General features: G+C 37.6%; 2 protein-coding genes, 2 long non-coding RNA genes and 1 other non-coding gene across 18 annotated transcripts; 3 read left to right on the top strand and 2 right to left on the bottom strand.

Moving 5' to 3' along the window:
• Nucleotides 1-1,604: 1,604 nt before the first annotated feature.
• Nucleotides 1,605-12,461, top strand: tpd52l2b (tpd52 like 2b). 14 transcript variants are annotated; one of them, XM_077214233.1, is made up of 10 exons: nucleotides 1,605-1,815; nucleotides 2,897-3,048; nucleotides 3,602-3,750; nucleotides 4,828-4,887; nucleotides 7,086-7,133; nucleotides 8,010-8,111; nucleotides 9,253-9,279; nucleotides 9,559-9,600; nucleotides 9,834-9,882; nucleotides 10,837-12,461. In XM_077214233.1, exons 1-10 carry the CDS (start codon nucleotides 1,797-1,799, stop codon nucleotides 10,921-10,923), a joined length of 735 nt encoding a protein of 244 aa, XP_077070348.1. In that variant the 5' UTR covers nucleotides 1,605-1,796; the 3' UTR covers nucleotides 10,924-12,461. The 14 variants fall into 14 exon arrangements, with proteins under 14 accessions (XP_077070348.1, XP_077070347.1, XP_077070352.1 ...); XM_077214232.1 differs by having other exon boundaries at nucleotides 9,556-9,600; XM_077214237.1 differs by lacking the exon at nucleotides 4,828-4,887.
• A 767-nt stretch (nucleotides 12,462-13,228) lies between these two features.
• On the bottom strand, nucleotides 13,229-13,300 carry trnae-cuc (transfer RNA glutamic acid (anticodon CUC)). The gene has a single exon. It is a non-coding gene; the product is annotated as a tRNA-Glu (tRNA).
• Nucleotides 13,301-13,525: 225 nt separating this feature from the next.
• Nucleotides 13,526-15,618, top strand: ppdpfb (pancreatic progenitor cell differentiation and proliferation factor b). Its single transcript, XM_077214231.1, has 5 exons — nucleotides 13,526-13,763; nucleotides 14,320-14,412; nucleotides 14,495-14,572; nucleotides 14,967-15,066; nucleotides 15,224-15,618. Exons 2-5 carry the CDS (start codon nucleotides 14,358-14,360, stop codon nucleotides 15,342-15,344), a joined length of 354 nt encoding a protein of 117 aa, XP_077070346.1. The 5' UTR covers nucleotides 13,526-13,763; nucleotides 14,320-14,357; the 3' UTR covers nucleotides 15,345-15,618.
• Nucleotides 15,619-16,112: 494 nt separating this feature from the next.
• Nucleotides 16,113-22,237, bottom strand: LOC143722727 (uncharacterized). The gene is made up of 4 exons (XR_013196985.1): nucleotides 22,027-22,237; nucleotides 18,329-18,447; nucleotides 17,378-17,485; nucleotides 16,113-17,283 (listed from the first exon to the last, which is right to left on the bottom strand). It is a non-coding gene; the product is annotated as an uncharacterized LOC143722727 (long non-coding RNA).
• Nucleotides 18,356-22,688, top strand: LOC143722728 (uncharacterized). Its single transcript, XR_013196986.1, has 3 exons — nucleotides 18,356-18,480; nucleotides 22,200-22,304; nucleotides 22,547-22,688. It is a non-coding gene; the product is annotated as an uncharacterized LOC143722728 (long non-coding RNA).
• Nucleotides 22,689-23,583: the final 895 nt, after the last annotated feature.

Below are 23,583 nucleotides of genomic sequence, written 5' to 3'. Positions count from 1 at the left end.
CATTATGTAAAATTGACAAAAAAATAGTCTAGAAAATTACTGTCATAACAAATACAAAAACAACATATTGTGCCCACGAATTAAAAACTCCTTAAAAATTTATTAACTATTAGTTCCTTCATTTTAGTTAAATTGTCGATTTAACTAGATTAAAATGAGGGAACTAATTAGAACAACATGGCCATGATTTTGCAAAAATTAGAGAGTGAATTAATAAAACGTGGCCACGATCAAGTCGTGAGAATGAATTCTTATGTGGCCACAATATTTATTCTTACTTCCGCATGTCGTGTCAGGGCTCGGCATGAAACAGAAGTTGTGATAGTCTTCTCTTCTCTATTGTGACATATATCTGAGTGAAATGGCTTCTCAAACAAGAAAAGATTTAGTACGGGACTTGATTTTTTTCGTCGGTAATTGATAGGATTGGATGGTTGATGTTTTCTATTGCTGTAATTACATGTGATTGCCAGGTTGTCCCGCCCTCACGCCAGTGAACACAGGAGAGGGGTGCTTCTCAATATCCCTCCTCGTTTCCCCGCTCCTGTGTCCTCCATCCTATGACCCGGAAACCAATCGAGCTCAGCCATCTTGAAGGACATCTCAAATCTCTAATTGCACCGAGAGGAACGAGGAGTGAGGAAGCTTCCAGAGGAGTCATGAGCAAGGATACACATCCTATGTGGAAGATTTTTTTTTGTCAAGAAACCTTACGCACATATAAATTCTCCTCCCCCTTCACATCTGTCACAATATTTTTAATTTATGCTTTACCTTTTCAGTTTAAATAAATCATAGGCTATATCACAAATATATCAACAGGGTATCTTGCTTGTTATTATTTATTAATTTCTTAAATAACCACACTTTAACAACATAAGGGCAGATCCTTTGAGCGCAGCTGATGACGCAGGGAAGTGAGACTAGAGTGATCTTCAGCTTTCCTTCGATTCCACCATCCTCGTTTTCTTCCCTCGCATCCTACAGGGGGTGGAGCTGAGACTCGAGGAAAGGAAAATGAGGATGCACAAATAAGAAATAAGAAGCACCCCATATGTCACTGCAAGAGGGAGGGGGAGTTATTTTGATTTAAGTTTACAAAGAAGGGTACATTATTATTATTATTATTATAATGATATGCACAGATAAATAATTTATAATAAACACTGCAACATTCCATAAAAATAAGAATTCTTATATTGATTTCATGGTGACTTTAAAGTCGGTGAGCTGTTGATTCGAGATTTGCTATAATCGAATCAGTTCAATTCGTGAACGAATCGTTCAGAACGGCTTTGTTAACAGGGTCGATTGATTCTCTGCAAAGACAAAAGAGCCTTTTCCTATATCGCTGATGCTCTGTAGAACAAACGAATTGTCAAGACACATGATTTGATGAATAATTCAAAGAATGCTCAATGTCCTCTTAAATTAAAACCACAGTTTAATAGCCTGCGTGCAATTTCTGGTATTCGTTTTGTTCTATAGAAATGGCATGCTTCTCTTAAGTAATGATAAGCTAGATTTTCCTAAACCCAAACAGCAGTAATGTGTTTTTCTCAGCTAATTTGTTGATCGCAGGAAAAGGGACGCTAGTAGACGTCATCTCAAGGCGCCGGAAAGAAAGGCACTTGGGCAGCTCTTCAAGCTGAGCTGGCTGATCGCTCGGGATCTTGTGTTGGCTTGTCAAGCGCTTTTGGATGTTTTGATAGAAGAGGGAAGACACGCAGTTTTTTGCACAGTCCTCTGAATTACGTAACTGTCAACGCAACATTTTAAAGATCCAAACTGACGACATGGATTCCGCCAATCAAGGTAAACAAAAACAAAAAAATCGAACACGATACATTGGATTGATAGAGCAGCAAGTACTGCTGTGTAGCCTTATCTATGGATCCCAGCGTGGTGAATATGTGGCGGTGAAGGGGAGATCAGGGCAGGGCAGGCGATCAGGTTACTAATGCACGACAAAAACACGTCGCGGCTGAGTGGAGGTGTTTCTTTCTCAGTTATTTGATTTACATTGAAATCAAAGATATGATGTAGGAAAGTTATGGTGCCTTTGCTCGGCTTTATAGCGTGATGATTTTCAACTTGGATTTGGTATTTTAACATTAACCTAACTGTTACTAAAGTACCGGTCCTTTGTCTTTTGTCACATTATGTGATGCTATTTAAATGGGCAGTTTAGGGTCAGTGAGGGGCTGATGACATGTCTCATTAATATAACTTACACCCCACCTCTCGATCACAGCCTGACCTAAATTGGGCACAGTTTGATCAAACATTTGAACTGCATTAAATGGCTTAAAATACACAATAAATATTTAAATAGTATACTGTATATTGTTTTTGTTTATTATATATATGTATGCGTGTGTGTGTGTGTGTGTGTGTGTTTGTATACTGTACATTATTTTCTTAGCTGTTTATTCTTTTGCTTCTGAATGTGAGTTACTCTCATGTAAAGAGTGATTATACTCTTTTATACTTTTTTCTTTCTGTGGTGACATATTTACTATTGAAAAAGGAAGTTTGGGTGGAACAAATGGAAAGACTCATGCCTTTAAAAGATTTGTCACATCCACGAAACCATGATTTGCTAGGTAGTATTACAGGGACATTCTTATTTTAGACAATTGATTGGTCAAAAATCGGTGAGAGTGCAGAATGAGTCATCATTTTGTTTTGGTTTTTTTTCCCAGAAAAGAAAGGCTTTAACATTTCATTGTATCTGCCAAAAGTAATCAATAAAAATAAAATTATATATATATATATATATATATTCTTATTGGTGGGATTCTGTGATCACAATTTCTACATTTCTGTATAGCGTCACAGAAAATATGCATTTCACCTTTAACTTATGCCACTCAACACACTCTCTTTCTTTCAGACATCAATCTGAACTCTCCACATAAAGGCCTGGGCTCTGACTCTCTCTCGGATGTTCCTGAAGAGAGGGGAGCAGCAGCTGTGAGTCCAGAGATTCTTCCCCCAGGTCTGACAGAGGAGGAGGCCGAGGAACTGAGACTGGAGCTCGCCAAGGTAAACGCCTACAGTCCCTGCATGACACTGCCATACTGAACCATGAGTTTGAAGATGTGCTCATCTTCTCCTATAGGTCTTCAAATTAGGTTGTTTAAAGGTGCAGTCTGTAAGAATGACAACTAGTGGTCGAAATAGGTACTGCAGTGGAAATTCAAAATATCGCAGATCATTTTCTCCTGCCACCTCCTCCTCAGACTTGACGGTGCTCACACGGTTTGCCAGTTTGAGCACACGCAACAGGAACGAGCGCAATGGACAATGAAAATTGGCAAATTGGCAACGTGCAGTATCACAGACCAAAACAAAAACAAACATTCCAGCCTGGAAACGCACATTTCAAAGTAACTGGCTGTAGAAGTGTTTTTCAGAGAAACGAGTATGTGAACTAAGCATGTTTCCTCAATATATGCAAATATATTATGGTATTTGTATGGTTTAGAGGAGTTCAAAAGTTACATACAGCACCTTTAATTATAAATAAAAAAATATATATTCCTGTTGAGGAGTTATTTACCTCTCTAAAAAAAAGTCTGTGACATCCTGGTATCAGGTTGAGGAGGAGATCCACACCTTGCGGCAGGTGCTGTCGGCTAAAGAGCGCCATTCGGCGGAGCTGAAGCGGAAACTGGGACTCAGCCCCCTGAACGAGTTGAAACAGAACATCTCTAAAAGCTGGCAGGACGTCCAGACCTCAAACGCGTAAGGATGCCTTCCTTCTACATGTCCCGCTTACTCAAACTCAGGAGGTGACTGGGATGCCATCTGCAAAGTCGAACCCTAAACTCGCTTCACGGACTCTACAGGAATGACAGTGATTTGACATAAGTTTGGACAAAATGTAACAAAATTAAGAACAAAAAAGGTTTGTTGAAGTGGCAGTTGGGTAACGACTCTGTATGATGGCAGATCCTGTTGCTGCAAGCTGTTAGCTGGTCCCATCAGCGGAGGAATTCATGGCAGAACTGAACCTTTTTGAGCTGATCCACCCTCAATTCGCTCTCCTCCGGCTCACACACATTCCCCTCGCTTTATCCTGCTGGAAATCAGCCTAAAACTTAGAGTCACAGTTGTCTAGATGCATTTTCTGTAGGATTGTACATTACCTCATGAAAGCATTAGAAAAATCTCTTCGAGTGCCTGTTCAGGCAGCGGAGATGACTGTGTTTTTCTGTGTATATTATGGGCGGGCATCCATGTAATCTGCTGAAAGTCCTTCAGTGTAATTGTTTTATCAGTTGAAAAATGACAGTCTGGCTTCAAAAGGCTCTGTGGGAGGATTGTAGTCGATTAATGAATCATCACTATTTAATGTGTTCCAAGCTGGGACTCATGGCCATTGGTTTGAATGTGACTCGAGGTTTTAGATAGAAACAATAGATGCTTGATGTTTGCTGTTTTTGATCCTGTAGGTGGATCAAATGTATGTTAAATCAAAGATCAAATTTACCTGCAAGCTTTAAAATGACCTATGGTTTTTTAAGCCAATGCCATTAACAATATTTTAGAGGGGGTATTCCACTTCATAGAAGTGGAAGTCACCATACATGGGTAAACTTATAGGTGAACGGTAATATAACATTTAATACTAAGGTAATATACTGCAAAGTATAATATTATAAATGTACATTTGCCTGGCCAGTCTGTCAGTACAGGGAAGTTATTGGTCTGAGAATGTCAGTCAGTTTTTGGATTAGCAGTAACACCACACTTTGCTTTAGTGATGTTCACTATGTGCTCTGCTCCAGGCAGCACATAACCATGTCTGTGTTTTTTAAGCTATGTGAAGATGTCAGAGAAACTGGGCCAGTGGAATGACAAGGTTACAGGGTGCGATGTGTGAGTGTTTGACCACATCGGCACGTATCCAGTGTATTTGCAGTGAAAGCATGAATTCCTCTCACCTACTCTCTCTACACGTCAATGGGGATGAAGCACTTGAACACCTGATTCCAGAGCTCAACCCTTCTCACCATCAAACGGCGTGTTTCAGGAGGAAACATAACTGATGCCTTGGTGGGGTTTCTGGCTTGTTGATCACAAATCAGTGGATTCAGTATATCAAAATATAGATTCAGGTGTTCAAATGCTCTGCCTATTGATGTGTTAAAGGAACCATTCATAACAGTCTGACACCAATAACTAAAACCTGTCTCTCAAATTGAGACTGATTGTTTTTAAAATGCTATGATCTGGTTTTCCTGTAGCATCGACTCTTACCTGCTTTACAATACATGCATTTTTCAGCCCTGTTGATTCTCCACTCAGAGACTGACTGAAACCTTTCGCATTATAGTGAAAAAAAAGGCTGTTAATAAAAGAAAATTGAGAATTTTTCTACTTTTAGTTTAACTGGGCTTCTGCAACACTGAATCGTGTCACATATTTTTGACTCTTCTGTTTTTTCCCTTCACAGTCCGTTTTTTTTGTCCACCCATGCACATGGTTCATCTCTGAAACAAACAGGATCATCATACAGATGTTTCCTTCTTTAAATGCTCTGCCGCTTTCATGTACCCTGAATTAATAGCCACTGAAATTTGAATCAGCTGTTCACCTTCAGCTGTTCAAAGTTTTTTTGTGTGCGTGTCTGTGTAAATACTTAATCGCTTCATTAATTTACAATACTGTTCAGATGTTTGGGGTCAATACGATTTTTTAAAAATGTTTTTGAAAGAGGGCTCACCAAGGCTGCCTTTTATTTATACAGTAAAAGCAGCAATATTGTGAAAAAATATTTCAATTTAATATAGTTTACTAGCTGAAAATAACAGCATTTATGTGGAATAGAAATCTTTTGTAACATTATAAATGTCTTTAACGGCATTTTAAAAAATATCAGTTTTATGTGTCTTTGATAAATACAATTTTTAATTTCTTATTAAAATCCTACTGACCCCACACCTTCGAATGGTGCACCAGCCATACTCTGCCAATAATAAAATGGCATATTGCTGACAATTTGCTTGATTTACCATATCAAAAAGGCCAAAATTCAGTGCCCGGTTGCATAAAGCACCTTAACCTTTTCCCTTAAAGGGTTAGTTCACCCAAAAATGTAATTTCTGTCATTAATTACTCGCCCTCATGTCGTTCCAAATTGTTCATCTTCGGAACACAAATTAGGATATTGTTGATGAAATCCGAGAGGTTTCTGAACCAGCCATAGTCAGCAACATCATTGCCACTTTCAAGGCCCAGAAAGATAGTAAAGACAAAGTTAAAATAGTCCATGTCCTACAGTGGTTTAACCTTAATGTTAAGAAGCAACGAGAATATTTTTTGTGCGCAAAAACACAAAAATGATTTGTAATTATTTTTGTAAGTCGTAATTACAGTAATACTAACAGGTTTTGCTACATAGATGATTATCTTAAATCAGGCCCTGTGGTGAGACTAAGGTCACTAAGGGCCTCTGTTTCCCCCGGGTCCCAAGAATCATAGCAGCAGTCCTGGTGTAGTTGCAGGCTCATAGCTGAACCTGTCAGACAGGCCATATTATCACGAGTGTGTGAGAGATCTCCCACTTCCCTCTTTACACACACAGTTTGAATCACACATCCAGACTGAGACGTCTACAGACAGAGAGCATATGTTTGTGTAAGGAAAGTCTCGTCATTTTTAGATGAACGAATGCCACGTCTGCATCAATACACACCAATTGTTATGTTATGTTAATATTACATCAAGACCTACTTTGCAATATCCTGCACGCTAACATGCTAGTTGTTATCCCAAAAGCTAAGGCATTTTATAATGTCACTTTTTTTCTTGGAAAGCTGAAATATACTCACACATCTTATTTGATCACATGTGTTTCTTAAGTTAAATGCCTGGAGTTTGTGTGTGTAAGAATGATGTGAATTAAACCGCCATTTCTTTGTGACTGTGCAGTTTAGCAGCTCCTGCATTCTGCTTGTGAGGCAGCATAACTGTATAATCGTTATTTAAAAATGAAATGTTGTATGCATGTGTGTGTATAGCACCTTATGGTTGTGAGAGTGGAGATTTGAATGTATTACCCTGTTCGTTTGTAGCTATGTTTCAGCTTCTTCCACTCTGGATGACATTACCAGCTCTGAAGTGTGAGTTACTTCATTCTTTACGTTCATTTTGTGTGTTTTAAAGGTTGTTTTCTGGTTTTATTATGGTCCTGAAGGGTTAAAGGATTGGTTTAGGGTGGCTTGCTGTGCTTTGTGGATATTTTGCTGAAGGGTTATTATTTAGATATTACAGTCTTATAATGCTTTTTTTAGTAGTGGGAATTGCAATTGCAAATGTGCTTACTCTGTAGATGTTTTGTGGTGATACTCTCTTTTTCAGGATTATTTAATAAATAAAAAAGAACAGCATTTATTTGAAATAGAAATGTTCTGTAACGTTATAAATGTCTTCACTGTCACTTAATCAATTTTTATGCATCCTTTTGAACAGTAGCATATCTCATTATTTTTTTTCAATTGCTGTCCAGTGAGACAACTAAAAACATTTTTGTAGGCGTACACCAATAAACATTTTTTTTGGCCGATATCAGTAACCTATATTTTTTTATATTTGAAAGCTAATATATTGGCCAATAAGTCTAAATTCATATTTTTATATAATTTGAGAACCTGATTAGAGATTCAAGAAACAAAGGTCTCACCATTAAAATCCATTTCTAAAATCTGTGACTCAGCAGAAGGAAATAATCCATTATTTATTGGCTTTAATATATCGGTCAGATTTTCTTATTGGGCTGATAACCGTAACTTTAAAAATAGACATATATCGGCCGATAACGGTATGGTGGCCGATATATCGTGCATCGTTAAGGGTATCTGACTTGACTTTGTCATCTGGAAGCTGAGGTCATGTTGACTAACTCCTGAAAAGTGGAGAAGTTCGTGGACATTAATGAGTTTCACATGTTTTTTTAGTTTTATTTACATCATCTTCTCTCTGTGCTCTTCCTATCACAGGTATAAAAAGACTCAGGAAACGCTGTCTCAGGCTGGACAGAAGACATCAGCCGCCCTCTCCACCGTTGGCACGGCCATCAGCAGGAAACTGGGTGACATGAGGTAATGCACAAGTCAAAATACACACCCATGTTCTTCCTGTCTTTCTCTTGTACTCTTAGTCCAGTCACTAAGAACAGTGGCACTGCAATCACTTGGGGTACTATGAAATCTAAGACAATTATAATACAATAAGATTTACTAATAGTTCCCTGTTAATGTCGTTGTTAATTATTTTGTCTAACTCCAATTCAGTTTTGTTGTGTCAACCCTGCACACGATTTATCTTAAACTGCATTTGCATGTGTGGCATTTCATGGACTTCATCACGTGCCTCTTACTTTTTTCATTTTTGTCTTTGGGTTTGTTCACACGCAGTACAAATCCAACTCAAATTCGTTGATTTTTAATGGCAAACAAATATCTAATCCGAAAAACATACAAATTTGGTTTGAAATCTGATGAAATCTCAGTGCGAACAGTCATTCTAAAAGATTGTATTGAAAACTGAAAACTGTCCCAGCTCTCTTTGGTTATTGATCCACGAGTCCACGAGATACTACTGTCATTCATCATCACGATAAAGCCGCGATTATCCACAGTGAGTGTGTTAATGCAGTGCAGCCACCGTCAGAAGCTCTCAATAACCTGTTCTCCTGGCTTCACTTCACTACATTGTTTCGGTTTCTAGTTCCTATCAATATTTGCACACATTAATTAAACTTCCTTCACCACCCCTAACACAAACAGAAGTCAGAAGATATGGAGTTTTATGAGGGCCTGTATTGTAAAACATCATGTTGTTAGTTGGTCCTCGGAGTGCCTGAGACTCCTTTATTGGTTTCAAAATCATGAGACGGCTATGATACATGACAGAAAGAAGATATTAGCTTCATTCAACAGATTAAAAGCTTCAGCCATGTTTTATAAATGAAACCTTCACTGCTCTGTCCTTTTAAACCTCATCCTTCATTCATCAGACAAATAAGTACATCACTCAAATGTATTCAGTGTGTAAATAACATCTATTCATGTTCATCCCAATAAAAGTAGTCAGTGGATTCACCCTGTAGTCCTCTATATCAGTACAAACAGTAATTCTCATCATTTGTTCTTCCTGCTTGCTCTGGTCCTGCTTAACTCCCAATCTGATTGGTTTCGTATTCCCGTTTCTTTTTAAACGCTGCCTTTGCTTGGTCTACAGAGCTCTTCCTTTCTCTAACTCCTTTGGGTAAGACTGATTAATGTCTTCAAATAATGAATGCATAACATAGAGCTCTGTTTTCAATACCAAGCCCATTTAATTTAGAAAAAAATGCTTTTATTATCATTTGAAATTAGTATCGATTTTAATGTTATTTTAGCTCCAAACCCTGCTTTTGCATGAATGAAATGAAATGTGCTAGCATTCTGTGTCTGGTGTAACCCTGTTGATCTCTCTGCCTTACATGCTTTCCTGCTTGCTTGCTAACACACACAACTTTTTCTTCCTTTAATGCTTTCGAAGTAGCAACTACTCCATTCGCCATTCAATAAGTATGCCAACTATGAGGTAAAGTGTAAAACAATGCCCCTCAACACAAACTGTTCATTGAACATTAAAATATTAGATAATGTTCACACAAATGACTACATTTTTTTTATTTAAAGCAAAAAATACTAATGTCTAAACTTTTAACCTTTTGTCTGCCAGTTACTTTTCTGTGTACATTTGCTTATGTATAATTAATTTGAATGCTTCTTTCACTATGAATTCTGGGATTGATATGTGTGTTTGTTAAATAGGAACTCTCCAACCTTCAAATCGTTTGAGGACAAAGTCGGAAACATCAAGGTGAGAATTCACTTTTGAAACTGGGTCAATGACATGACGCTTATTTTTTTGGCATATGATCTAATAATTTATTTAAAAAATACAATTGACAAATATTTAAAAAAAAAATCATCCATCAAATTAAAGTCATGTAGTGCATCCAACAAGAGTCAACAACAACCATATATAAACTACCATTGAAAAATTTGGGTTCAGTAAGATATTTTCAAAATAATATATTAATATAATATAATATAAGATGTTTTCAAAAGAAGTCTCTTAGGCTCACCCAGGATGAATTTATTTGATCAAAAGTACAGTAAAAACAGCAAAATTGTGAACGGTTTTCTATTAAAATCTGCATCAGCATCATTACTCCAGTCTTCACTGTCACATGGTCCTTCAGAAATCTTTCTAATATGCTGATTTGCTGCTCAAGAAATATTTCTGATTATTATCAATGTTGAAAACAGTTGTGCTGCTTAATATTTTTTTATATTTGCACAATACAATTTTTTTCATGATTCTTTGATGAATAGAAAGTTTTAAAAAAAACTGCATTTATTTGAAAATGAAATCTTGTGTAAAATTGTACTGTCACTTTTGATCAATTTAATGTGTCCTTGCTAAATAAAAGTATTGATTTCTTTAAAAAATGATATACAAATCTTACTGACCCCAAGATTTTGAACTGTAGTGTAAGTAGAGGACCCTTGAAGTCCAATTGTGGTTCAAACCCTCCAAAAAAACTTAATGGCCTCTTTTAAAATAATATTTAAGATGCAAGGAAATTATGGTATTACTTTTTCCTGATGATTACACCACATGAAATGTAAACTTTTACTAAAAATTATATAAAAGTTTTCTCAAAAGCCATATAAAACCACATGAATACGAAGAGTACTTGTCTAAAAACTTGACGGATGCATTTTAAAGTAGAAATGCAAGAAAACTTTTTCTGTTTGTGTGTCTCAGTATAAGGTGGTTGGAGGGAAAGCCAACGGTGAAAGTGCTCACTCTCCGAACGAGTCAAACCCAGTGCAGGACAACGCTCCATTCTGAGAGTCCACTCTCTCCATTCAAACACTCATCTCATTTCTTTGTGAATCCTGACTACACCCACACTTAAGTTCTCCCAATCCCTTCCGTTCTCTCTGAATTCTTTCATCCCTCCTTTGATACTCCTCCACCTACTGCTAGCATGTGCTTGCTCATCTCACTAAAAAACACTCATAGTACAGGTTCTGTGACATGAAATCATCACAGGTTGTACAAAGGAAGAAAAATCTTGAATCATTTTGTATTAGAAACTATTTTACACTGCTTTGCATAATGTTTTTACATAACTTTTATCTATATATGACTATAAAGGAATACAAATAACTATATTTAATCAGTACTGCCAAGCAGCATTCATCAGATGGCAGAGGGGTACAGAACACAAAGAAAAGGGGGGGGGGGGGGGGGGATTCTAGGCCAATAAAGAAAAGAACAGAAACGTGATGCTGGTTCCTATGCTGCTGAGCATTCAATTGAGTTCTTTTTTACTCTCAGTACAATGTGAAGCGAGGCTTTGCTGTACACCTGGTGAATGTCTGACCTCCTCGATCGGCCTTACACTCTCACTCTGTATTGCTTTATTGGACTTTTGCTGGTAAAGAATATTTTTTTTTTGGCTTTATATCCTCTTTTACCTTGTTCGATTATTATAATTATTGTTATTTTTTGATTGATTAATGGAAATATTTTATTTATGTTGGAAATCGCTTGCCTTTGCTTCGTGCCATGCTGTGAGTGCCAGTTAGTAGATGCCATAGACCTTTTTCTGTCAGAATGTTTCACACGCACACAAACTATCACAAAGATCACTTTGTTCAATTGTAAGAAATAATAATACAATTGCTCTCATGTGCACTTACCCAAAATGTCAAATGGTGAGCAAGTCCTGCTAAGTAAGACTAATGCCTTTTTTTAGTGGCATTTGTTGATTTCTCCAGACAGATGCAAACACTAGTGTAGTCTGTATGGTAGCACAGTCACTTTTTACCTGAAAGATATTGGAATATATTTCACTATTAGCAAGTGTAGTCTCTTATTTTACCTTTTTTTTTTTTATCCGTTCTTTCCTGATATTTCATTCACTTGTATGGGTCAGTGGGTGGCCTTGTTTCAGTATATTACACAATGATGATTAGATTACATGCCTCATTGAGTGAGATGTAAGGGATTACATGTATTTGACTGACTGATGCTGATGAGGAGGATGCCAATTTCACATGACTTCCTGCTGAAATCTGTGTTGCACCATAGAATTAGAATGCACCTGTAGTTCTGCATAGTGCAAAACGTTGAAAACATGAGGAAAAGATAGTGAACTGTCAGAGGGAAAGAAATTTATTATTGTTATTATTATTATTTTGAATAGTGTATTAACAAGTCATTTGGGGAGATTGTTTAGGGAACAGGCACCGTATAGCTTTAAATTAGGGATCTCAGCCTAGCTGTTCAGGCTCTGATCATTTTCTTTTAAAACAACAGTGGTTTAATGCTTCATTTATTTTGTCAATTGTTTGTATATCAATAAAACATTCATTCAAAAATGACTTTTGTTTGTTTGTTAGTTTGTTTCTCTCTTCGTTTCATATTCTTCATGACGTAAATCTGCCATTAGGTGGCAGTGTACACTACTTGAAGATTGGAGAGGTCGTGTGCTTCTGGGTCTTTGCTCCTTTTTCAGCAAATATGCCCAAAACATACCATATATTCGTGTTTTAACATTTTTCTTTTGTTCTTGCATTAACGTGTAGATGATATACATTTTATTAAGGCTTGAGCACCTTTTGATTTACAGATTTTGAATTCCACTTTCAGTCTGCCCAGGTATTCTCAGTATGGTACATTTTCTAGCCAACACGTATTGTTGTAATGTGTATCAGATCATTAGTTAACATAGTAGTTGGATAATAATAATTATTTTAGTTAAAATAATTCTGTGTTACAAACAATTCTTCTTGGACCAAATTTGACATACAAAAATAAAAATACAATACAAAAAATAAATCATTCAGCTATCTTATTGTGTGTCTGTGTGTGTGGGGGGTTTTCAATAATGTGTGTGGTTTTCAATCGTGTGTGTGTGTGGTTTTCAATGAATTTCCCCGAAACGTTCCTTCCTACCTCAAAAACTTATGCGTCAATCTCACAATATGACTATGGGTAAGCTGTTTTCATCATACGCATAGCTAAATCTGATTCGAATGCGAGTAATTAATTACCAACTAAATCGCAATATTTATGCTCAATTAAAGAGCTGTGTGTGTTATTTTGCTTTACAAATGATACGTGGCATTTTTGAACAAAACACTACTTCCCTGACCGGGAATCGAACCCGGGCCGCGGCGGTGAGAGCGCCGAATCCTAACCACTAGACCACCAGGGATGCGTGAAATATTGGCGTGTTGAATGCCACCAATACAAATTACTAAACTTATTAAAATGCTATATGTATTTATTATGTGTATCTATTGATATTTTTATGCAATATTATGCACACAATGTGTTACAAGTCAAAATCTAGGCAAACACTCTCATCGTTTCTGAACATTTTCAGAAGGAAAGCACCAACCCTTCCGTACTTGATTTCGCTGGTTTGATCCGGTTCCACGCGGAGGTGTTTATATAGAGGAGAGAGACGCCCCGCCTCCATTTAAACGTCTCTGTATAAATGTCAGCGAACGAGTTGTTTTTGTTAGACAGCATTGCGGTAGTTATTTCCTGACGTGGAGGGTCTTATCCATCCAAACCTTTTCAAATGGGCCCCGTCGCCTAGCGTTTTCCCCCCAAAGCCTCCGACTGAATCGAGCACGGTGCTTTAATAACATCAGCACGAGCGGCAAAAGAAGGTGAGGATGTGGTCTTACACCTAATATTTTAAAGGGTGGTCAATGTTTGGGTTAGAGAATCTGAGCGGAGTACGTTACATTTAGTCTATCACTGTTAATGCTATACATCTTGCTGTAGTGCCCTACCTACATGCATGTTTTCTCACGTTCGGGGCAAAATGTTTCTTTTGTGAGTGCATGACCATGCCCCTCAGTCTCAACTGCCAAAATTCCAAAATGAGCTTAACGTTACTGTAAGTAACGTTAACTTCTTCGAGTAGTCTTCGAAACATGGGGTGGAAAGCCTTTTCTTAATGAATGCCATGTGTGGCATAATGTCACTTTGGTTAGTATTGTGGTTTGACACTAAAACATAATGAGTAACCCTTACAATAACAATATCTAATCAAAACAAGGTTTCAAACCACACATTAGTGATACAAACCTCTTAAATGCCTTCTTTTGCGTCGATCTGTATTCATTAGAAGCAATTTTTCTTGGTTAAGGTGATAAATGATTATCTGGTTGCTACAGAAGCTGTCATATCTGACCAAATCTCTTTTTGCTCTCCTCACAGGGTTTCCATCTAAGTCACGATTTACCCAAGTCTGTAAAATGGCAGCCATCCCAGCTAGTGGTTCTCTTGTTGCCACTCATGACTACTACAGAAGTAAGTAGCCTTTACTGTTATAGTAAATGCACCAAGTTGATGTTATACTGAGAATTTGCCTTATAAGACTGTTTCTTCTCAGGGCGCATTGGCTCTACGTCCAGTAGCAGCTCATGTGGCAGTTCAGAGTACAGTGGGGAGGTTATTCCACATCATCCAGGTCAGTTGCATTTCATTTCAATCTCTCTTAAAGCCCCCGCATAAATCAATATTTTATTGCAACAGTTTTGACAATTTGCATGCTTTATGCAACCATTTGCACAGTCACCACCCACATCAGCTCTGTTCAAATGGGTGTCCTTTGGGTAATCAACTTTTGATGAAGTCACTTAATTGAATTTAGAAAAATGACTGTTGCTTCGTCATCTGGCAGGGGTCCTGTTAGGCCATTGTTTTCACCTGACTGCATGCATACAACAGCCTACATGTCTTTGTTTAGAGATTCTTTTAACAATGATTGTGTTAGTGCTTGTGTTTTTGTATACTAAATCCATTAAAAGATTAGGAAAGACTGATGGTGCTTAGTTCTGACCTGTTGTTTAATTGTGCTTTAGGTCTGCCCAAACAGGATTCTGGTCATTGGTGGTCCAGTTTCTTTTTTGGGAAGCAGAACCAGCCTGGTATGGGAACTCTTACTGAGGAGGCGCAGCAGAAGTGAGTCACTGGATTGAGTTTCACCTAAGTTGGTGCATGTAACATGAAGGCCTTGCCAAGTGCTGATTTGAAATGCCTATGCAGTTGCACATTTGTAACGAGGTATCAGTTTGTCGTATCAATGACTACAATTCTTAATCTGGTTGTCTCTCTGCAGGTCAGGGGTGGTGAGCGTGACCAATGGGCAGGTGACATGTGTCGCCCGGGAGATGGTGATGAGGCAAGCGAGCGAATGTAGCGATGGAGGCAAGTCGGAGGCGGGGCGTTCTCCTTCCTGAATCCGAGACCAGATCAGGACACCAACGCTAGGGGACGGAAATGGTTCCCTTTTTTTTCTTTTAATTTTCCATCCACATAATGGGCTGTTTTAGTACTTTTTTTTTTTATTATTCATTGTTTTATATATATATATATCACGTAATAAATGGAAGAGCTGGAACTTGCAAAAAGAATTTTGTACATTTTTACACCTCTGTAACTGATGGAGATTTTGTTACTTGTTATTGTCTTAACCTGTGTTTTTCAGCACAATAAATTGTCTTAAACAGCCCACTACTGCTACTGGACTTTCTTTGTCTATATAATAAATTAACCATACAGTTGAGGGGAAAAGACCTCCTTTTCCAAAAATCCTTTGCTATGCAATTACTAGTTCACTGGAAGGTGTAGTTGTAATTGAATGATAAAAGCTGAGAAATATAGGAGAGACCGCATTCATTGTCCATTTCTTTTGCGCATGGTTCTTTTATATAACATGGTAATTGGGAATTTTGTATGCGTGTACATTACAGCTGATTTGTACTAAATTAATTCTAAATGTGGAGGAAAGGCTCCTGCATTTTGTTCATTTCATTTAAAAGAATGATCAGATTACGTAACAAGCATGCTGCAACTAAATTCAGCGAATCCGCTTTCAACCTGGACAAACAGACTGTTAGATAGTAACTGAAGGAGACAAAGTGTCATGACCATGAAGAACTGCCCTTGAGTGAAATGTCAGGTCCCCTTGTATAGAAATTATCCAAGAATAAAAAATAAAAAAACAGTTTGTTTTTGGAGACAATGTTTAATTCAAATAAATGCATTGAGCTCGGCATCCTTTTGAACAGGGTGAGCTGCAGGTCCAGGAAATAAAAATAAGTTAATAAGTGCTCTTGAGTGGAATAAAGCATTTTAAAGACATTTTGCTAAACTAGTGCATTGCTTTCTGAATAGAAGACATCTACTTCATACTTGGACATGGTTTATGAAACCCCAAAAAGACAGAACATAGTGCCTGCGGACCTGTATGCGAGTGGGCAGTAGACCAAACGGTGAGTATGGAAGCTTGCTCTGTAGAGATGACGTTGTACGGTTTTGTTCCCATGTGTACATGGATTTTCCAGGTCACTAAGTTCTAATGGTTGGTTAGATACATGGAAAAGCCTCTTTGTGGCATGCTGACTCTCTTCTTTTTCAGGCATCATTTTTCCTTTGTTCGCAGCAACAGGTCTCAACTAAGAGGCTGTGGGAGGTGCTGTGATTGGTAGTTTACTTTAATGTACTTTTTTTAAAATGCAGAATAGTTGGATGTCCATTAAAGACAAATCAGTTCGCTCAATTGCCATATTGGCTATTTTCTATTTAGGCAATAGATGCAGTTCATATGAATTTGAATGATGAAAGAGCAAGATCTCCAAAATTAAAAATATTATAAATTATTCTTTATGTCAAACCACGTTACATTTCAGGTTGGTCCAGCTAACGCGCATGCAAATTAATAATAAATAAATAAATAAACAAAGGACAGGACAGGAGTAATTATGCTGAAAATTCAGCTTTGACATCACGGGAATAAATTACATTTTAAAATATATTCATTTATTTTAAATTGTAATAATATTTCACAATTTTATTGTTTTTATTGTATTTTGGATCAAATAAATTCAGACTTGGTGAGCATAAGAGACATACTGACCACAAACGTCTGAATGGTAGCATATAAACTAAAACTAATTTGTTGTTTTCTAGCATGCAAAAAAAAAGATTTAGTAGGTAATAATCAGCAGCACATATAAGTCATACCCTTTTTTCCAGCAATCTATGCATTATTTTGTGCAGGTGTCTACTTGACCACACAATCAGCAGGACTTATCCTTTTGGAAGAGGTTTCGCTTGATGTCTGGCTCCTTAAACCCACATTTATTGTCCAGCGATTGTTCATAGGCCCTGAGAAATCTGCATTCAGACAGGAATAAAGAGACATTCTTGTCAGAAGTGCTAAATGTACATCTAGTTAGATCTACAAATCTCAGCTGAACTTCCACCATACCTTGGTGTTTGGATTTCGTCATCCAGACAGTCACTTGTCTTTGCTTTGGTTCCATTAAGTTATCAGAAAGACTATTGGCTGCCTTCATTTTGTCTGTTGGGTAGATGCCTGCAAAAAAAAACAATCACACACACATAAACCCATGATAAAATCCTCTTAGGCATGCATTTGATAAAAATAAATCTGAATCTGCACTTTATACAGCATTGATAAATATTTTAAAGTCCCCCCTGTGGTGAAAACTCAGCTTTTAATTTAGTTTATGTCTACGTGGTGTTTTTATGCTTAAGACAAACCAAATTCACAAGTCAAGACCAGTGCTGAGTATTTTCTCCTTAAAACAGCAGTGATCTATAGACAGTCTCAAAAACGTGGTTTGAAATTGCTGGTGTTTTTGACGTCACAAACTACCTTGTAACCAAACAGGATCTTAGTGGACCTCTGAGCTGGTGTGAGTGAGTGGAGGCGGGGCTAATTTGAATATGCATAGAACTGCATATACTAGATGAGGCAAGGATGTAGAGTTAAATTCAAGTTATTTTAAGGCATGAATACATTTTTCAAGGAAAAACATTTAAATATGTAATTGTTGTGATCAAAGATGAGTTTTAAGGGATAGAATTATCGACTACAGGGGGACTTTAAATGTAATTTTAAACATTTTTGTTTTCTATTATTTCTTATGATGTTTTTACCCAGTAATGTTTAAGCGATGTAATTAGGTCTATTTCTGTCAATTCACAGAAAGAGGAGCAATGTTTTTATTTGTTCAACAAATAAGTCAATGACTATGTCAGTTGATAAGGCTAAAATAGGAACAGTGTGTGCTGTACATTCAAGTACAAGTTCATTCAGAAGAAATAAATAGAGCTTTGGGAAACAGACAGTCAGTATTACACGTGTCCTGTAGCTGGTTAAACATCAGAGAGCTAAAAATAGTGCTGCACTTACTGCGATAAAACTCATTCCGAGCGAGCAGACACACGGGGGCATTTACGGTGGTCATGGTCAGCTTTTATGTGTAAATATGACAGAACCAAATGATTGGAAATGAAAGTGTTCTTTGGAACCTGGAAAAATATAGCAAAAGAGGTGGATTTAAGGTCAGTGCTGAATAAACTTTATTTTTTTATGGTTAGGGAACAAATATCCTCATCAGAGCAACATAAACATGACAAAAAACTGGTCAAAGTCCATTTTGGAAACCTAAAATCTCTTATCATACTTTGGACAGAACAAGACCAAACTTGTTGACGCCGCATAAAACAAACATGCTGATTGTAGATAGGTGCATCACATTTGTCAAAAGTCATAGAAAGAACCTTTGTCCCAGTTTTGCTCAAATTGTAAACAGAATCAGAATGTTGTTCTGAGTAGCAGCATGGCTGTGATTTCGTGCACAGATAGTTTCTAAACGAATCAGTAGGCTTGTTCGACTTCATGCAGCTCTGCGCAGCCGCAGACTTGAAGCAGTGCATCCCGGTTAGAAATTTTGTCCGACTTGATGCAGCGCTGACGCCACATGACTGTGACGTATGCCATTAAAGTAGCGCGAGAGCAAGTAAAAAAAAAAAAAAAAGTAGCGCGAGGGCGATTCGAGAGCAGCCGCAGGACGCAGCCAGCGCAGATTCTCAACATAGAGATAAACACTAGAGGCTTGTTCGACTTGAACCGGCGCTGCACAGACCGATCGGTTGATGACATCAAAGTACCGCGAGAGCGATTAGAGAGCAGACGGCTCCTTATGCTTTTGAATAGCTCTCGCGGTACTTTGATGTCATCAACCGATCGGTCTGTGCAGCGCCGGTTCAAGTCGAACAAGCCTTAGATGTCGCCTTGGGGTTCTAAACATGTGTCAAAACCGCCGCCATCTTGGAACAGGGGTCTTGTCATAGGAAGTAGCTAGGTAACGCTGAATTAATGGATGATGCCGGACTTTTGTGCTGCGTATGGATGTTTACACGAACAAAATCTAAAAACCAGACAGCAAGGGATTACATTTCACAAGATTGTGAAATTCTGTAATTTTTTTAAAAAAATTCTCTGGACTCTATAATAAATACATCTCTGACCGTTGGAACGAACCAAAACAACTAGAAAATCGCATTCATGACGATTTATGGTGATTTTATTTCCGTTAGACCTTGTCCTACATTGACGCTGATGAGGGGTTCCCCTGTTTCAAGATGGCGGCTCTATTGACGCATTCAGTCCAATGAACTGCCTTAGCCAAGGCGACATCTAGTGTTTATATTTATGGATTCTCAAGAGCAGCACAACTGTTCCACGATTGGCCGGATTCACCGCATGACAACGATCACATGTGTTTCGTGTTTATTCTCACACCTTTAGTTCCACTAAAGCTCACAAATCCTTTTTTATAACCATTTTCATGCAGTCACGATGTTATATTGTGTCCTGTTTATCAAAATAAAAATTATTAAAAAACATTGATTCCACTTCATTGATAGTAGTAACTTTATTCTTGTTCAAACAGACGCTTTATAAAGCAGTAGGCTACATAAAGTATTGAATGGAAATGTCTCTGAAACATCTGTGTATTTTGCAAATATTGCATTTATTTCACTTCAGCTTTGGTAAAGTATGCAAACACCACGTGAGCGGTCACACTACGGGAACCAGAAAGTGTCCGACTTCACGTCTCCGGTTGCAGCTCCTGCCCGCCTGCCCGCGGCAACTCTCGCCGATCGGTTACATCCAGCCGCAGCCGATGTCGAACACACCTAGGGTGCTTCTCAATATCCCTCCTCGTCTCCTCGCTCCTCTGTCCTCCATCCTATGACCCGGAAACCAATCAAGCACAGCCATCTTGAAGGACATCCCAATTCTCTAATTGCACCGCGAGGAGTCGAGGATGGACGAGTGAGGAGGCTTTCAGAGGAGTCATGAGCGAGGATACACAGCTGTATCCTATGCGGAAGTGTTTTATTGACTAAACGTGACGCACGTATACATTCTCCTCCCCCTTCACATCGGTCACAATCTTTTTAAATTATAGTTTACCTATGCAGTTTATATAAACCACACATCTCACATATTTCAACAGGGTATCTTGCTTTATTATTATTCATTATGAATTTCTAAAATAAACAAACTTCAACAACATATGGGCAGATGCTTTGAGCGCTGCTGATGACTCTGTGAACTGACGCTCGACTGGTCAAGTATTCCAATGTATAAAAAAAGCTTTCATTCGATTCCTCCGTCCTCGTTTTCTTTTCTTGCGTCCTTCCCTCACATCCTACAGGGGGAGGAGCTGAGGCGCTAGGAAAGGAAACGAGGATGCACAAATAAGAAATGAGAAGCACCCCTAGTGTTTTTGAACAAATCGGGTTGAGTGAATGATTCAGTGACTCTTTCATATAGAGAGTCACTTTTCGCCACCTACTGGGGAATCAATGTAACTCACAGAAAGAGTGAAAACGGTATGTTATGTCTGCCTGATGGGAATTCACTATAGGGCTACTAATTGTTATATGATTTGGCATAATTCCTGTTTGACTGACAGCTTACTCTTTGTCTTCAGGATTTGTGGAAGTATCACCAAAATACTTTTCCAACTCTAAAAATTAAGTCACTACCTTCACACAAATAGTCTGAAAGAGGACAGTATACGGTCATAGCTGGATGATGCTAATTATAGGAATGAACTTTACTCTATATAGCCAGCCAGAAGTGTATCATTTCATCTTGTCTTATATATTGGGAGCCTTCTTTTGATGCTGAATATAAAAGACAATGCTTCTCAACAGATCTGTAGTCTTCTGCATTGTTCTTTTTTTAAAGCCTTTGTGTGAAAGTGTAATCCACAGTGACATAACACCAGTGAAAACTATCATCAGCACACTGATCATTTTAAACAGTGAAGCAGTGAGGAATTAAAGGAAAACTTGATGTCTTCTGATCTAATTTGAAAGATCATAAAAGGTTAGATTACAGATGCAGAAGTCTGAAAAGTTAATGGAAAAGGCTGTCAGTCTTCTACAAAGATCGATGTCCTCCAGGCAGTTTACAAAGACCAAAAGACAAAGGTTTTTCTGTGAATTGATGTATGTGTTGGGCAGTTGTGCATGAGAGAGAAAGAAAGAATGAGAAACAAAAGAATGAAAGTAAAAGAGAGACAGAGAGCTGGCCTAAGAGAAAGAGCAACAAAGAAGCAGAGGAAATCTAATTCTAAATCTAAAATTCCCCTGCTAAACTCCATCCGCAGTAAAACACATTAACAAGCACCATTTCTAAAGAAAAATTGACAACAACTTGACACAATTCAAAAAGTCCTGGACAAATGCAATTTTCAGAGACCTGCTTGGTTAGTATCATGTCAACCTATTAGAAATATCTAGGTCAGTTTATATATACAGCTTGTGGTTATATATATATATATATATATATATATATATATATATATATATATATATATATATATATATCGGCTTAATATATATCGGCTTAATGTTTTTAAGTGTTTAACATTCCTTCAAATCTAAAAACAGTCATGTTGCTGATTATATATCTGCCAATCAGCTATTTAATTATAAAGGCTTTAAAGCTTTTTTATAAAAAATTATAAACTTTAAAGCTTAAAGTCCATGCATTATGCCTTGATCTTATCTTTAAGTGAACCTTGCCTTTTTGTAGGCTGTCTGTCATGTGTAAAATCCTTAAAGTCCAATGGCAGTATAAACGTCCCAGAAAAAAACTTTTTAAATCTTGTGAAGGAAAAGCCTGAGGAATCGTTGAGCACACCCAAACACAGATGAGGCAGAACGTAGTTTTATATCAAACCTCTCCTTTGCTCCAGGCTCCAGGACAGTAAAGCTATTTGCTAAGGAGCTGAATGTCCCACCCTGAGCAACACCCCTATGCTTTCTTGACCATTTGGGAAAGACTTTGGGATCAAGGAACGGTTAGGATGCCCTCCTTATGCTCTGCTACAATATCGTCCAGTTCTTGCAAGTGCCAGTGGAAATTCATTGCACAAGAGATAAGCTTCTACTTTTACACATGAAAGCTACTGATTTGAATGGACTTTTAGTATGCATTGTAAATAATAATAATAATTACACTGTTTATTAAGCACACTGTCAGTAGATTGTGTTTGTTTTTGTTGCCTTTTGTTGTAATTATGTCTATAATCTCACATTGCAGGTCTTTGAGATTAGAGAAAACCCTGCAAGCCATCAATCCACTTTGACCTATATTCTTGATGGTAAGAAAAAACAGGACTATTCCATGTGACATGCCTGCTAAAGAGTCTTGAACAGGAGGAGCTGTTCGGCTGAAGCATGTACTTCTGTTTACTCTCCTGCCTTGTATGTTAAAGGTCATTCTGTATAAAGGCTAATGGTGGGCAGAGAATAAAATGGGGGAAAGCAGGAGAAATAGGTACAGAGTAATGAATAAATAAGGCCTTCAGCTGCCCTTCAGAAAAACTCAGATGTGGCAGTTTTGTGTTTAAGATGTTTTTACAATAAGGATTGTTTTGTTATTATATTTACAGCATTTTGTGATGAGATTAAGATCGGTTATCAAATCTCTTAAATTAATCTTAATAATTTTTTGCATCAACAATGTTTCCAGGAATTACAAAATGGCAAATTATTATTAATGTTTTAAGCATAGAGCTGAAATATGCAGATGCAAAAGCATTTAATCATTATTAGGGGGTCCATATTAACCAACCAAAATAAATTAAGAGTCATCATATATTCTCAATATTTTCTTTTGTGCTCCACAGAATAAAGAAAGTCATGCAATTTTGGGGTGAGGGTGAGTAAATGATGACGGAACTATCCATTTAACATTAATACGCTAAAATACTTCTGTAAGTATGTGCCCCCCCCCCCCCATTCCTGTTACTTCTAGGCCTAAGGTACAGCTACTACAACTCCTTTCCCAAACCACCCAACAGGTGCAGAAAGGCCCTTTATTTATATTACTTATTCCTCAATCACACTTTACATTTAAAGGAACAAGAAGGTTAATTAAATAGTAAGGCCTTAAGTTAGACAGGTTTAAACCTGAAAAGTACACCCACATGATAGCACCACTGAAACAGTACATGGTTACGGCAGTTACCCACACTGCACCCACAACACTGTAAAAACTGTGGCTTGATGCCAGTTAAAAAGGTTAGTGGGTGCACGTCTATTTGTGGTTGACCTCAATTAACTGTATAATTTTGC

This window comes from Siphateles boraxobius, unplaced genomic scaffold (assembly GCF_051911475.1).
Source record: "Siphateles boraxobius isolate OS27281-9 unplaced genomic scaffold, OSU_SipBor_1 68, whole genome shotgun sequence".
Lineage (NCBI taxonomy): Eukaryota > Metazoa > Chordata > Actinopteri > Cypriniformes > Leuciscidae > Siphateles > Siphateles boraxobius.
Note: the sequence above shows the minus strand (reverse complement) of the source record. Positions and strands in the feature narration are given on the sequence as shown.

Coding starts and splice junctions, on each gene's coding strand:
- tpd52l2b (XM_077214232.1), top strand. Junction 4,888..7,085: donor AAGGTTACAGGGTGCGATGT/GTGAGTGTTTGA, acceptor GTTCGTTTGTAG/CTATGTTTCAGCTTCTTCCA. Junction 9,883..10,836: donor ACAAAGTCGGAAACATCAAG/GTGAGAATTCAC, acceptor TGTGTGTCTCAG/TATAAGGTGGTTGGAGGGAA.
- ppdpfb (XM_077214231.1), top strand. CDS start 14,358: ATGGCAGCCATCCCAGCTAGTGGTTCTCTTGTTGCCACTCATGACTAC. Junction 14,413..14,494: donor CACTCATGACTACTACAGAA/GTAAGTAGCCTT, acceptor GTTTCTTCTCAG/GGCGCATTGGCTCTACGTCC. Junction 14,573..14,966: donor GGTTATTCCACATCATCCAG/GTCAGTTGCATT, acceptor ATTGTGCTTTAG/GTCTGCCCAAACAGGATTCT.